At 41.1% G+C, this 15,766-nt stretch overlaps 4 protein-coding genes across 4 annotated transcripts; 2 read left to right on the top strand and 2 right to left on the bottom strand.

Annotated features, from left to right (window-relative positions):
* Window positions 1–132: 132 nt before the first annotated feature.
* On the bottom strand, window positions 133–3,231 carry spi1a (Spi-1 proto-oncogene a). The gene is made up of 5 exons (XM_062462623.1): window positions 3,044–3,231; window positions 2,668–2,761; window positions 2,127–2,308; window positions 1,170–1,338; window positions 133–1,059 (listed from the first exon to the last, which is right to left on the bottom strand). The coding sequence occupies exons 1-5, from the start codon at window positions 3,065–3,067 to the stop codon at window positions 737–739; spliced, it is 792 nt and encodes a 263-aa protein (XP_062318607.1). The 5' UTR covers window positions 3,068–3,231; the 3' UTR covers window positions 133–736.
* A 1,889-nt stretch (window positions 3,232–5,120) lies between these two features.
* On the top strand, window positions 5,121–7,702 carry tmem276a (transmembrane protein 276a). The gene is made up of 4 exons (XM_062462622.1): window positions 5,121–5,806; window positions 6,225–6,338; window positions 6,460–6,597; window positions 6,808–7,702. Exons 1-4 carry the CDS (start codon window positions 5,410–5,412, stop codon window positions 7,050–7,052), a joined length of 894 nt encoding a protein of 297 aa, XP_062318606.1. The 5' UTR covers window positions 5,121–5,409; the 3' UTR covers window positions 7,053–7,702.
* On the bottom strand, window positions 7,401–9,760 carry fibina (fin bud initiation factor a). The gene has a single exon (XM_062462627.1). It carries the CDS (start codon window positions 9,682–9,684, stop codon window positions 9,064–9,066), a length of 621 nt encoding a protein of 206 aa, XP_062318611.1. The 5' UTR covers window positions 9,685–9,760; the 3' UTR covers window positions 7,401–9,063.
* slc5a12 (solute carrier family 5 member 12) lies at window positions 8,757–15,402 on the top strand. Its single transcript, XM_062462615.1, has 16 exons — window positions 8,757–8,767; window positions 10,563–10,887; window positions 11,612–11,677; window positions 11,803–11,854; window positions 11,937–12,004; window positions 12,290–12,444; window positions 12,580–12,720; window positions 12,909–13,038; window positions 13,114–13,202; window positions 13,348–13,460; window positions 13,672–13,739; window positions 13,837–13,923; window positions 14,053–14,246; window positions 14,362–14,465; window positions 14,860–14,984; window positions 15,067–15,402. Exons 1-16 carry the CDS (start codon window positions 8,763–8,765, stop codon window positions 15,226–15,228), a joined length of 1,884 nt encoding a protein of 627 aa, XP_062318599.1. The 5' UTR covers window positions 8,757–8,762; the 3' UTR covers window positions 15,229–15,402.
* Window positions 15,403–15,766: the final 364 nt, after the last annotated feature.

Raw genomic sequence — 15,766 nt, 5'->3', positions numbered from 1 at the left:
TGTTGGGCTGTCTCAGACCCTTCACATTGCGAAGGTTAAAAGATAATTATTTTTATTTGTTTTTGTATTGGGTAAAATTGGGTAAACACAACGATGGTTCGTTATGAACCTTTGGGTCATGTGACCCGAAGGCAGCACAAGGGTTAAGAAAGTGTTGGCGAATAAGATAAAGGCCTAAATCAAAGTAACAAACTGGGAATTGAGAGTCCTGGTGCTAGAAAATGGAACATTAACACATGACGGTTTGTTTTATTGTCGATTAAGACGAGCCCTAATTAGATACAAGAACACAACAGAAGAACACATTCATTTTGGTTGATATACTTGTGTCCCATCCCATTCATTTAGAAAGCTAATGTGTAGCCAAGTGAGTTGTTGCTGCTACACATTAAAGGTAAATTAACAATTAAGTAAAATAAATAATTAGGAATAGGACACTAGTGGCGGCACGTGAGATCCATCGCTTCTGTTGCAGCTCGACATGGCAGCAAGTGCGACGTCCGGGTTTATAGGCCTATAGCCTGTTTGTAGTTATTGCAAACATCTGATCCAAACAAGGTCACATGCGACACTGCACGGAATTGGGTCCTTTGGAATACACCTGCGTATTTCAACTTCCTACAGTGCCACGTTCGCAAGATAATCGGGCCACAGTTACAAAGCACGCACACACACGCACACACATAGAAAATGGCATGGACATAGATTCTTGTTATTGACAAGTATTGGATGAATATCATTGTGTAAGTGAGGGAAACGTCTCCCCTCTGTACAATTTCCTCAGTATTTCCCCACTGAATTGATAAGTCAGTTTCTTTTTAACTTTTTTGATCTCTCCAGTCTTGCCGTAGTTCCGAAGGGCCCTAGCCATTTTTTGATAGGTCATTCGTTTGCGATTTCCTTTCTGGGTGCCCCAGCGGCTGGCCAGTGCTTCCTTGTGTTTAGAGGAGAACTGGAAGATGCCTTTGTCTTGGTCCACCCACCAGATGCTGTCCCTCATGTCTCCATTCTTTAGCAGATCTAGTAGGAACTGGTACAAACGGATCTTCCTTTTGTTGCCTGGATAAAAATAAATAAATAATTTAAATGTTATGTAGAGTCTTTTATTTAAAAGTTTTAACATCTGTATCTGAACCCAAACGACACAACCCTTTTGTTACTGTACTCACTGGAGTCTCTCAATGAGAGTAGAGGCAAGTGGTCTTCTTGGTCGTACTCTCCTTCTGACACCTCAAGAGGAGGACTGCGAGCCGGTTGGTCCTCCTCCTCTGAATAATAATGGGCAGGCGACACAGTGGGCAGATACTGGTAACACAAGGCATGGCTGTAATATGGTATCTGTATGGTGGGTGGAGAAGAAAATCATGACAGAGGTCAATTTTCCAAGGACTAATATAGGAAGTACTTTGGTTTCAGTCAAACAAACCCCCACAGTTACATGACAGTACAGTCAACAGCAGCAGAGTTGAACAGGAGCAAACGTCAAAATGCATGAGTTTGGATGTGGAGAAAATACAAAATTCCCCGTGCTATGTTTTTACAGCCTCTCCATGACCTTATGACAAGTTTAAAGTTCAAAGCCACTATGTTTTTATTAAATATCTTGACTTCTCGGAATTTAACTTTGAATTTCGATAGTTTTTTTTTCTTTTTTTCGCTCTTTTTCCCTTGTTTTTCTAGGGGTGATTTCTCAATAACTAGGGTACATCAAAATGTATCCACAATCCAACGGTTGGTGAGTCTGCACAAGTAGCGGGGGCCTAATGTGTCTTCACTCAGGAAAAACACGTTGTGCAATATTCTGTCTGCACACAAATGTCCGTGTTCCTTTTTTCACTATGGCCCTGAACATCTTTAGACAGAGATTAGGCTACTGTGGTTACATTTACATTTAGTCATTTAGCAGACGCTCTTATCCAGAGCGACTTACAGTGAGTACAGGGACATTCCCCCGAAGCAAGTAGGGTGAAGTGCCTTGCCCAAGGGCTGGGAATCGAACTTCAGATTACTAGCCCGATTCCCTAACCGCTCAGCCACCTGACTCCCTGGTTAACATAACACTGCAGGCACAGTACCTTTTGAGTCATTCGTTTTGTGATATGCTGACTTAATTAAGTCAAACTTACCTGAGGTGATATTGAAAGGACTCCAAGCGCTGGGTCTAGGGGAAGGTGTTGAGGCAGTGTGTCCACATATTGATATTGATCAAAATGTTGGGACCGAACACTCCGTAATTCTGTTAAATGATTTTCTGGAGGTTGTTCAAATTCTGCCTGCTGGACACGCTGGTGGTACTCCCATACATTTTCTAACCAAGAATAAAAGTACAGGAATATTGTCAGACAAACGTCCAGATTTTAACATATTTCACTCAGCGTGGGAATGGTAAAACATTTGTAAAGAATTTATGAAACCTTAATAATTCATGCAGTCCATCTTTTAAAATATTTGTCAATATATTTGTTGATTTCATCAACAAATGTTCATGCATGGCTTATAATAGACAATTTTACCCATGTAGCTTGGAGACAGATCTCATAAAGGGTGTTATAATAGCACCTCTATCAAAAAAGTAATAAGCCTGACCAACATTTGTATAAAGGCTGTTCTTTTGAACAGTTTAGTGTCACCAGTCAATAAGCCATATCGATGTTTGTTATAACTCACCTTCATGGGGTTCTCCAACAGCAGTGAGGTATGAGTTCAACTCCAAAGGAGGTCGATAGTTTTCGGTTTCATACGGAGTTATGTTCTCTGATGCCTTGGAGAAGATTACGGTTAAGGCGAGTCTTTAATGAATGCCAAATATTATTCATAAATGCATTGGTTGCATTTATGAAATAGCTGGTGTTCAATGTCTACAAAGTTCGATAAAGGGATGATAAAATCAACATTATATTTAGTCCATGGAAAACTTTTCACCCACCACTAGAATCATTGATGTAGCAACATTGTAAGTTATCACTTAATAGCAAACTTGACAATTTAAGAATGGTAAATGATATATATATATCCTTAGTGAAACACTGTACACAGTACTTACAGATGGAAAGATATAGCCTTCCATGATGTCAGCAGGCAGTGTGATCGCTACTTTTTGAACTTTTGGTTAAAAAAAAAACCCAGGACCAATCCTTAAGAAAATCTTCTCCTTGAATACAAGATGCACTGACTGATTAGACAGCTGTCAGACAGATGAATAGGAAAGAGTGTGACAGTAAGCATTATGTGCACACTAGACTAAAGTGAACTGTCACAGCACACAGGAACCAATCATAACAACTTCATGGGGCTGGTCTTCATCGTTGTTTTGTGTCCATTTTCAACAAATCACCAAGCTCACTCTAATTACACACCACTTTTAAAATAAGCTAATATTGAATATCAGTAAAGATGTTTATCAATAACATGTATATATTTTATTCTGACTAAAATGGTTGAGTCAGTTTTCTGACAATGTTTTATATTGTCTTTTAGTTTAGACAGTAGGAGGTTAAAGAGGACAGAAAAGGTCTGAAACCAAAAGTGATGTTTGGACAGAGGGTAGTTCCCCTTTAATCATAGTTAGACATTCATTTGAGGAAGTTTTGAATGCATTATAACCGACCTGTTTGAAATTCTAACAGCATTTACAGTTCTTTAAACAATGAATACGTTTACAATATCTCACAACAACGAAAGACAAATGCCTTATAAACCTAATTTATTGATTTGTGACAATTTTGTCAGATGCATTGTAAATATCTGTACACAAACATACTATCTAAACAGACACACGCACAGACACACACACACACACGTAGACACACTTCTGAACTCTGTCTCAAAGGAGGAACTATAATCAACAATTAGATTCAATTCCCTTTTTTTATAGATGGGAATAACAAAGATGAGAGTCCTGAGCAGAACTGGCAATCAAAGACAATGTAGGCTGTCTGAATCGTACAATGCAGTTTCATACAACAGACCAATAACATGGCATGATCTGATTTGGCATAGGATAGTTTGAGAGAAATCGATGGTTTAGATGGCAGTCAGGTATTGTTAAATGTACTGTAAGTGATTACAGTAAGACTGGATCAAATATAAATGTAGTAGCTATTCAACATAGAAGGTAAAAATCATATCATAGAACATTTTGTATTACCATAGCAACCTACTTGTACATGTGCTTTGGTTGTTGCTGAGACCACATGTTGAATATACTGTAAGTAAATATTAGCAGGTTTTCCAAACGTGTTGGAGTGTATTTCCTGTCCACAGGAAGTCCGTTACAACTGCAGAGACCGTCTTTTGCACAACTGCTAAAAGAATGTCATCACTTCAACTGTCTCAGCTAAATTAAGTTTAGTGAATATAACAGGAAGATGACATAATCAGTTTCACTTAACATTTGAATGGATTTCAACTCAGTTTCTTGAAAAACAATAGCTATTTTTATGTAGTGGCCATCAAAGGCATAGTTATCTCTGAAAAATGTAACTAGCATCTGACTCAAGCTATGATTATTATCCGATATGATTTACTTTTAACTTTTACCTCATATACTGAGACACGTTTTCCCTTACCAAAAACCTAAAACACACACGTACATATTTTGACTAAGGAGCACTACTGACCACATCTAAATGGTAGGCTATGTGGTCTATCAGTTAAGCTTGTAGTCCACAGTAGGCCTGCCTAATGTGAGCCTTTATCTCTCAGGGCACATTTCCTGTACAGAGTAGTCATCCCTGCCACACGAACCAACAACACGGCCTACAGCACGAGCTGTCTAACCACCTTTTTGCTCCAGATTGTTCAGTGCTCATTATATGTAAAAAGGTAATGGAGAGGTTTGGAATAACCTATTGAAGATAGAGGAAGTAGCTTACATATGCAAATATGATTTTGGATTATTAGATAGACAAATTAAGTTATTAGTTTATGTGATGAATGACCGATTAAGATATTTATTAGGAAGACAAATTTAATTGCAATCGGTTTAGTAGGATTTAGATTTCGTTTAGGCCTATATTTACAGACATTTTACACTGACAAAGTGTTTGTTTGTTTTTACAAATGTTTGCTCTGTCTCCATCTGCTGGCATTAGGTTTTCGACCTGACAATATGTCCCAGATGGAATGTTACAGTGTTAGGTTCGTTGCCAGATAACCTAAACATAGGCCTGTAGCTGTGATACATCCACCGAATTATGCGTATTTTACGACAGTAACATGAAAGTGAGTGTGGTCCTTTTTCCATAATATCAAAGAAACAAAATTTTATTTTGAAGTCAATTACGCAATTTCTACTACAGCGAGCTACGAGAGACTATAACAAAATAGTGATTGCTGTCCCAGGGAATCACAGCACCGGTTGGAGAGCTATACCTCGCGCTAAAACAGCTCCTTTAGCGTGCGCGGAACATGGCTGCTATGAGGACATTAACTGTCGCAGGACTCTTTTTGGCTTTTTGTGCCTTAGGATTGATCGCAGTTGCTATTAGTACCGACAATTGGTATGAAACCGATGCAAGGAGGCACCGGGAACGTTGCAAGAATTATTCAAACAAAAGAAATGACCCTGGATATATTTATATTTCAAATCACAACCTCCCTCTGCGCATGTTACCGAAAGAAAATAATGTAGAGAGAAAGGGATCTAGTGGTGGAATCCTCCTGCGTGCTAAACGGCACTTCTTGCCTCCTGCCCCGGCCATGGAGTCCCTCTGCAGTCGGCAATTCAACTCAACCATTACCGGGCTGTGGAGAAAGTGTCACCGGGAAGGATTCGACCTGGAAACAGAGGACCTAATCTTTAAAGGTTTAATTCATTCAATGTCAGCCTGCTACGTTATAGTCTACCGTGTCCGATTTGATTTTTTATTGTTTTTGTTTTTTATCTGTTAACATTATTTGTACCCCTGATAATGGTATGTTGATCTCTTTGCATTCGACTCGGTCAGTGTTTTAAGACAACGTATGCGCTATCCAAGGTGCTGATGTTGCGCGGTCATCCAACTCACAGCAGGCCTACGCAGTAACAGAGCTTCATCCATCCTTTGAAATGGGCAGGGATATTTTTTCTTTATCCTGTTTAATGTTGAATTTTACAGGCAAGCTCGTTTTTAATTTAATGGTTTGCGTTAGGACATAGGCTACAGTACTGCATGTGTTGTGTTTCAGGCACTGGTGTTTTTCAAATGGGCTGTGTAAAACACTTGTATTCTTTGTATCTGTAGGGTTGATTCGACGCTGCACACAAATTAAATACTACTACTCCTCCTCATCCCTCCCCCGAAATCTGCCAATAAATCTCACCAAGACAATTAAACAGGATAAGTGGCACGCACTCCGTAAGTTGTGGCTTCACACTTAGCCCAGTTGTATTTACTTTTGCTACATTAAGATGGAATCAACTTGATTATTTGAAATGTTATGATTATTGAAATAATTACATTTTTTTCTCCGTGACAGACCTCCAAAGAATGACTGCTAGCTTCATAGGAATGGCAATCTCCATCATTCTTTTCGGCTGGATCATTGGAGTACTGGGCTGTTGTAAGCAGCATGATCTGATGCAGTATGTAGCTGGACTTCTTTTCCTCATGGGAGGTAAGAGCTACTTTACATAGAGAAAGCAGTACTCTGAATGACCACTGTGGGGCAGTAAAGGGTTTGTTATGGAGAGGGAATGACCGAATGGGTACAATATGGTCCAGAAGGGCTGAGTACTGGTAGCCTAATAACACTGATTTAAACACCACGTTTTCTTTTTTTATAATGGTTTTGTGATGTTCCACCGTTTTCTTTTTGTTTAAACAGGAACCTGCTGTATCATTTCCTTGTGCACCTGTGTAGCTGGGATCAATTTTCAACTTTCCCGTTTTCCCCGCTACATGTATGGAATACCAGAGGATATTAGTCATGGGTATGGTTGGTCCATGTTTTGTGCCTGGGGGGGGCTAGGACTTACCTTGCTGGCTGGGTTTCTGTGCACGCTGGCCCCGTCCCTCTCCCCCCCCCACATGCTGGTTCAGAAGCCCAGACAGGAGAATGGCTGTGTGTGACAAGCTGCCAAACTTCCTAGTGACACGTTCCCCACCCCCTTCTGAAATAGCAGAGCTGAGCTGTTTTTCCAAAGACATCATCCAGGGGGATTTAAAACTGAGAGCACTCGCACCATTCTGGCCGCACAATGAACAAGGACATTGTTTCTCTTTGTAGAGGATGTTACTGTAGAGGGAGATTTTAATGAAGATTACTTCATTATCTCTGGGGCTTTCTCTGACCCTCTTAATCAATAAACTGTAAAGCAGGGGTCCCCAAACTACAGCCCGCGGGCCGGATACGGCCCGCCAACGCATTTGGACCGGCCCTCTGAACAATGCCAGAGACTTTTTTTTTTATAAAACAAAAAAAAGTTTACACTGATTAATATGCATAAGTAAGTAAATGTTTTGATTTCAATAGCAATGAATATGAAAAAAGGTCATTACGATATTAATAATGCTCTTTTAATAGGCTATATATCCCTTGATATGTATGGATGTATGGTGAATAACAAAATAATAAACTAATCTAGCATAATAAATACATTTGAAATCATAATAACATCTCCACAATAATACTGGTAGTCACTCCGGCCCATGTAATTTTCTGTTATAGACCGACCCGGCCCCACATTAAAGAAAGGAAAAATGATCTGGCCCTCACAGAACCCCTTGGGGACCCCTGCTGTAAAGTGTCATTGCTTGCTATTCAAAGGGAGCACACAATTATTCAAAAGAAAAAAAAAAGTTATTACAGGTTATAAAGAAACACAGAAGATCAATAGCACAAACTTTTACAATTAAATCATGAATGAGTATTGTGACATTTCAAAGGGCAATTGTGTGCAGTAGTATCGTCATTGAGTAAAAAATATATGTTAATATACATTTTGAACTGTATGTATGTAGATATGCATTTATGTTTATTCAAGGAGAACATGAGCATTGAAGATGAATCTGTGATTTCATGAGAGATGTTTTGATGTTCTTGGAATTGTAGCCGAGTCAAAATATTTTTGAAAAATAAAATGTTCATGCGTTTGACTTAATTTGTTCTGTATTTTATAAGGAGAACAGGAGCCTGCAGGTTGTTATGCATTTTATTTCACCTCTTCTGAGGTCTCTAAGTCTGCGTAGACCTTGACTTCTCAGTTACGCCAGTATTTTTGCAATAGAAAAACATGAACTCCTTCACATTAAGTAGAGCAATACATGACACAGGCTTCCCAGAAAAGAAAATAAGTAAAAATGGAAATACGTCTAAACTTAGTGTGTTACCAGTGAAAAAGGAATGTTGTCCTTATTTATTGACAACAGGAAGTTAAGAAGTTCATGATCCGTACTTGCTTTCCCATATTTCCTATTAAATCTTTATGACCTCTAACTTTAATACATCTGTTTATCACATTTCCTTTGGTATGTGTTGTGTTATACTTTTTGTTCCCTACATAGAAAGTCTTAGGGGTAAAAAGTTTAATGTGATAGTTCCAATAGAGGCATTATCCCTGTTAGTTAAAATGTATTTGGTTTGAACTGGGAACATTTCAAATAGTTACAGAATAGACCTGTTATATCTGAAGCTGAAAATACAACATAACATAAGAAAAAAACATTACTAGACAACAGTAACATTATGTACATGAATAAAACATTTAAAGTAGATAATATCAGCTTCTTCCCAATACATTTCTTTACATGTACAGCCCGATTTCAAGCGATACAATAAAGATGAAATTGAGTCAGCAAAGTCGGATTATGTAGCTTTAAAAAGTTCAAGAGGTGGTTCCAAGGGTTCAATCAGGCATAATGGATAATTTTGTTTTCCTCCCATGTTCAACTGAGTTCAAAGAATGTGTTTATGTTTTCAGTTAAGTTCCTTCCAAATGACACATTTACAAGGCAGGGGAACATTAAACACAACAATTCAGAAAGTGTGCATGCACACGAGCGCGCAAACACATACGTCAGAAGTATTTTTCATTCTTCATGCAATGGACTTTCCAGATGGAGTTGTTGGGACTGGGCTGATTTATACATTGAGATACTCTGTTCTGAGACGACTGAGTCTTGTGCCATGGCTTTTAAGAACGAGAGAGAGCAGCTCATGTTTATCTTTTAGTCCCACTGAGATGTCCACTGTCTCCCTGAGACTATCTGTAACGCCATGGATTGTCTTCAAGACATTGCCATTGAGTTGGTGCTCCTCTTCAAGGCCGTTGTCCTGACTTTGTTTGAATTTAACTTCTAACTCTAAGAGTGATTTCTCCACACTTGTAAAAGCCTCACTAATCTGAGATGTCTCCTGAGAAAGAAATTTTCCATAGCTTTCCTTTCCGTCCAAGTCGTAAGATATCGTTCTGCCGATGCCTTCCAACAACCTTGCAGCAGCTTCAACTTCATGCTTCATGATAAAAAAATCGTTGCGCACTACCGAGTCGCTGTCCTCATTCGTTCCGCACGCGCGCCGGTCAGTGAATTTAAAGAGCATTTGACATGTCTCGGGGTCGTCATTCTCCTCATAGTCGCCGTCCGGTACAAAAAAGTGATGAAATGTGCCATTTGACATTTCTGGATACAAGGGCCCACTAAAAGCTGAAAAGCAAAGTGGCATCGATGTTAAAATAAACAGCATTAGACGTGTGAAATCCATATCCACTTCTCAATGGGTTTAGGTCGACTTGGGCTTTAACCGCTGTCTCTGGCACAACAACTGCTGTGAGAGTGCGTCGCGTGCAGTTTTCATTCCGACTCAAGTTACAGTCCCACCTCACCTAAAAGGCACAGACAACCCGAATTAGAAGTGTTAACATAGACCAACCACTGAATTGTAGCCTGATAGTCTGTTGCCAGTGGGCACAGGCTACTGAATCTGGTTGTGTTACACAAAAAGTTGAAGAATTGTCTGATTATCATGAAATATTTATTTGAGTTTTTTGCTATTCGTGCATCCCTGCTGGTTTAATTAGCCTACACTTCCAGTGACTAGTGAGTACACTGTCTTCAGACATTTTGTTTTAAGTGTCAGCAATTTCCCCACCTGTACTCATTTAATATCTTACTGGTGAGTCAGTCTCACACATTAGGACAACAATGTATTCACGAAACATTAATGATTAATTGTGTGTGACATTAAGCCTTACAGAAACCTAAAAAAACATCATTTATACTGTATCTTTACTCTGGTCAATTCTCCTTTTGTTTTCAAACTACAAAAAACATACTCTTTACAACTTACATCTTAATACATCAAAATTCCTACTTCTGTAACCATAGCTTAAAAGGACATGATTGTATGTATAAGTTAATGCTTAATGTGGCTTGGATGAGTGATCGCTGTCACAACCTTAATCAGCAAAATCTCACTCTGTTTCAATTTAATAATGGCCAGCTCCCTAAATCATCAACTCTCAGTGAACACGTTAAATAATTCAGTAAATGAACAAAGTCTTCACAGAAGCAAGAAGCAGAGCAACTGCCTCAACAGAAGCACCAAACCACCATGACGTTCCGGTCTCCTGAAGTGGGAACCTTCCAATCATGGGACTACGTGGTGTTTGCCTGTCTGTTCGTGGTCTCCTCTGGAATAGGGGTCTTCTTCGCCGTGAAGGAGAGAAACAAGGCCTCTTCTAGAGAGTTCCTGGTGGGGGGCCGACAGATGACCTGTGGTCCCGTGGCTCTGTCCCTCACGGCCAGCTTCATGTCAGCCGTCACTGTCCTCGGAGCCCCCTCGGATGTCTACCGCTTTGGGGCTTCTTTCGTACTCTTTGGCGTGGCTTACACCTTGGTGGTGCTTGCAACAGCAGAACTTTTTGTGCCTGTGTTTTATAGATCAGGCATCACAAGTACTTACGAGGTACGTGTGCACTTCATTAGTACGTGCTCCAGTAGTGGGGGTCAGATGGCTGAGCGGTTAGGGAAAAGGGCTATTAATCTGAAGGTTGCCGGTTCGATTCCCGGCCGTGCAATTACATTACATTTACATTACATTTACATTTAGTCATTTAGCAGACGCTCTTATCCAGAGCGACTTACAGTAAGTACAGGGACATTCCCCCCGAGGCAAGTAGGGTGAAGTGCCTTGCCCAAGGACACAACGTCATTTGGCACAGCCGGGAATCGAACCGGTAACCTTCAGATTACTAGCCCGACTCCCTCACCGCTCAGCCATCTGACTCCCCTTGCAAAGTGCCAAATGACGTCGTGTCCTTGGGAAAGGCACTTCACCCTACTTGCCTTGGGGAGAATGTCCCTGTACTTACTGTAAGTCGCTCTGGATAGGAGTGTCTGCTAAATGACTAAAATGTAAATGTAGTCTGTCTGTCATGCCTCGCTATTGAGGCCTACCTGCCAAGGGGGTTGTAAGGTGAGTTAGAAAAGCAAACTTCAATCAGTTTGTTTGCACGTCTGTGTGGAAGGAAGGTTGGTCTGCAATCTTGTGTTGCAGGGAATGACGTCATCTCAAGGTGGTGTAGGATTAGGGGTTCAACCTTTCAGTGATATCAATTAAAAAACACATTGCATACTGTGCCAGGGAGCACAGAACCAACATTAAACTGCCATCATCCTGTTCCCTCCAGTATTTGGAGATGCGGTTTTGCAGGGGGGTTCGCCTGGCGGCCACTCTAATTTACATTTTGCAGACGGTAAGATTACCCAACCAGGGAAATAAACACTGCAAAGCTGTGTAATCAAGCAGACTGGATGGATAAGAGATGAAGAGCATGTTATAATGTATTGATGTTTGTAAATGGTCTTGGTAATATTTCAGATTTTGTACACTGGAGTTGTGGTGTACGCTCCTGCGCTCGCCCTTAATCAAGGTCAGTTGTAGATCAAACTTCACATACATTCACTGTACCAAACGTATTCTGCAAACTGAAATTATTCTCAATCTCTCTGCAGTGACTGGCTTCAATCTTTGGGGTTCTATATTTGCCACTGGGATCGTGTGTACGTTCTACTGCACCTTGGTGAGTTGGGTTAACAGAGTCAGATAACTCAAACTTGAACTCATTTCAAGCCCACTCTGTTTCTTCCCATGTGGCACATGTTTAAACACTTTGTCTCACAACATCAACATTGAAAGTTTAACTGACTTTCAAGACATTGTAAGTAGCCAACCAGGTTAGAGATTAAGTCACAAGGGAGGGGCCAGGCACCAATGGATTTATTCATTGTCTGTGGTGTGCAAGCTCACTATATGTGTGTGTGTGTCTGTGATTGGTATGTGTGTGTACATACTCGTGTGTGTTTAGGGAGGCCTGAAGGCGGTTGTGTGGACAGATGCCTTTCAGATGGTGGTGATGGTGGTGGGCTTTCTGACTGTGCTGATCCAGGGGATGCTGAAGGCAGGAGGGCTTGGGTCCGTATGGGAGGCAGCGCAGAAAAGCAACAGGCTCTCTGTCTTTGAGTGAGTTCAGGAAACTGGCCACACCATTCTCTGGATACCAATACCAATGAAATTAGATTGAAGATGGCCCAATGATATTTACTGCTATCTTCATAGTACGTAACAAAAGTAAAATAAACAAAAAAAAATCCTCAGCTTTGACCCTGACCCTCTGAGACGTCACACATTTTGGACCGTCACCATTGGAGGGACATTTACTTGGCTTGGCATCTACGGGGTTAACCAGTCTACTATACAGAGGTGTATTTCCTGCAAGACTGAGACCCACGCCCGACTGTAAGTATAACTGTTGCCATGGCACTGTGAGTGGATGTACAATATCTGACGTTCTTTGTCAAGACCCACAAAACCTTCATATTCTGCTCTAAAACAATAGAGCTTTGGCTATAGATTCAGCGCGATTCTCCGTGCTGCGAAAGAGAAAAAGACAGCATGTGAACTTCTGCATCCAAACACCCTTTCAGAGCTCTCTACCTCAACCTCCTGGGTCTGCTGATCATCCTGGTGTGTGCTGTGCTGTCTGGCCTCATCATGTATGCCTTCTATGCTGACTGTGATCCATGGACAGCCGGCTTCGTTACGGCCCCCGACCAGGTTTGTCTGGATCTCGAGTTTCGGTCGTGCCAGCCCGTACCATGCATTTCTAATTATGTGTATCTCTCTGGACAGCTCATGCCGTACTTTGTTATGGATATTTTGGGGGAACTCCCAGGCCTTCCCGGACTTTTTGTGGCCTGCGCCTTCAGCGGAACTCTAAGGTTACACGCGTACACATTTCAATTACGAGGCGCCTTGCAGCTATTACAAAAAAACGTTTGAGGTTTTCCGTTTGAATGGATTCATTGCAAGATGTGTAATGTGATTTCAAAGAGATTTTCTTCACTGAACTGTTTGTCTCCACAGCACTGTGGCGGCCAGCATCAACGCTCTGGCAACAGTGACCTACGAGGACTTTGTGAAGCAGAGCTGTACAAATCTCTCCAACTCTGCCAGTGCCTGGATCAGCAAAGGATTGTGTAAATATGCCTTTAATTTGTATGTGCCTGACAACCGTGCTCCCAGGACAACAAGAGATGTTAAAGGAGATATGTAAAAAAATAATGTGATAAGATTTTGATCATGCACGAACAAAAAGTTGACACCAGCTACACAAAGGCTGGTAGGGCTTTTTGTTTGTAAGAAATTCCACTGAGGGACACAGCTGAGAGATGTTCTACTCTCCTGCAGGTATTGTGTTTGGTGTGGTCTGCACTTCCATGGCTGTTGCTGCCTCCTATATGGGAGGAATTGTGCAGGTAAAAGTTGAATCTGACTTGGGGTCCTGCTCTGGGAACTTCTTTTGATGTGTGTGTGTGTTTGTGTGTGGGTGTGCACTACTCTCCTGATGGCCAGGCCGCCCTGAGTATTCATGGAATGTGCGGAGGCCCAATGCTTGGCCTTTTCTCTCTGGGAATAGTCTTTCCCTGGACCAGTTCAAAGGTCAGTGCTTTGAAAGATAAATTCACAACACAAATCACACACTCTGCCCTGAAGTCCCATTTGATATATAGACGCACTCGACTTGACCTCACACCCCCCTCTAACCCTGTGGTATGTCCGTGGCCGTAGGGTGCTGCTGGAGGGTTGATGGTGGGCATTGCCCTCTCGTTCTGGGCCGGCATGGGGGGGTTTCTTTACCCAGCCCACAGCAACAACACCAGGCCTCTGGACCTCAGCACAGTAGCATGTCAGCAGGCCAATGTTTCAGTCATGCCTGTCACTCCAACTCCACTCTCACTGGACTCCAATCCTCTCTCAGCCAGGTGGAGTGCCGAACCAGTCTCTTTCACTGTGTCCCTTTATAATTATTTCCCTGACAAGTCGCATTAATGTCTAACACCATGACGGATGCCAGCATATCGCCTCTGTCCTCCCCAGGTCACCCTTGGCTGATTCCTGGTACTCCATGTCCTATTTGTACTACAGTGCAGTGGGATTTATATCCACCATTATAGCAGGCCTGATGATTACCTTCCTTACAGGTACTGTTTATGTGCAATAGGGGAGATGGCACATTACTCATTTTGACTTAAAGAGACCAGGGATCAATTTCTACTTCTTGAATGTGAAGGGAAAACACCCAATCCATGGTTACAGCACATTCTGTGACATCCTATTAACTGTGTGAAGATGTTGTGGTTGCAAATGCAACTGCTGCTCTGGATAGCCCAGGCGTCACCCTTAGATTTTCAAAAGAGGCTTTAGAAACCAGCTGAAAACACCTTTAGATCATTACATAACTGAGTGAGCAAGTGTTATTTCGCAATGTTGAGGCATTTGAGGCTGCATAAACAAGAATTCACAGTTTCTAAAATATGCTAACCAAGTGGAAACTTTGGAGTTGTCTTTATCTCGGATTCCACCTTTCTTTGGCAGGATCCACCAGGGGTAAGGATGTGAAACCTCTCTTAATACGGCCAGTGTGCAATCTTTGCTGCTTCTGGTCTGATAAGTACAAGAAAATGTGCTGGTGCGCTGTCAGCCATGACGAGGATGAACAGGTGAGAGACTATAATAAGCATGACTACATATGTTCATGTTGTATCAGAGGAACACAATGAAGACCTGTGTTGTGCTTCTCAGGTTTTGGAAATCCCAGACGTGACGTGGGAGGGATACTGTGAGCGTGAGGAAAAAAAAGGAAAAAAAGCGTTCAAAAGAAAAAAGCGAGCAACAAACAATTACGACCTTACGGAAAAATCATACACCAATGCTGGGTTCAATGAAGACTCTCAGCCTTTCTAAATGCGATATCATCTATGGGTCTCAAATGCAGTATTTGGAGTGTATTACGTGGTTTATGAGCATAACAGCTAGCGGTGACCTGTTCTTTCTATAATAAAAAAGAACAGCCGGAGTATTTGGTTTAAAAGATACAATCCATAATTTATTACAGAAAAGAGTGATATCCAAATAATTTTATTATGTTACATCCTTTTTTTTTATTTGTATGTTTTTACATGTAAACAGGGATGAAGTAAACAATGTCCAGTAATTGGTACACAACCAATGACATCCTAACATAAAGTCCATGGTCTACTGGGCTTCCTGTCATGTTAACAGTTTGCAGTATGGAAGGATATCCATGTCTCCAGTCTCTGACTTCTCATAATGGGCAAGGTCATCACTGTTCTACTGAATACAATATTCTATGTTTAATCAATTGTTTATATCTCATAAGAGTGACAGAGACAATAATTCATGTTACGTCACCTCTAGTAATTAATCCGAATCATTCTTCAATATATATAGTCAATCTGATACAAAATCAAAGATTTACAGC

The sequence above is a fragment of the Osmerus eperlanus genome, chromosome 5 (genome assembly GCF_963692335.1).
Source record: "Osmerus eperlanus chromosome 5, fOsmEpe2.1, whole genome shotgun sequence".
In the NCBI taxonomy this organism is placed as follows: domain Eukaryota; kingdom Metazoa; phylum Chordata; class Actinopteri; order Osmeriformes; family Osmeridae; genus Osmerus; species Osmerus eperlanus.
Note: the sequence above shows the minus strand (reverse complement) of the source record. Positions and strands in the feature narration are given on the sequence as shown.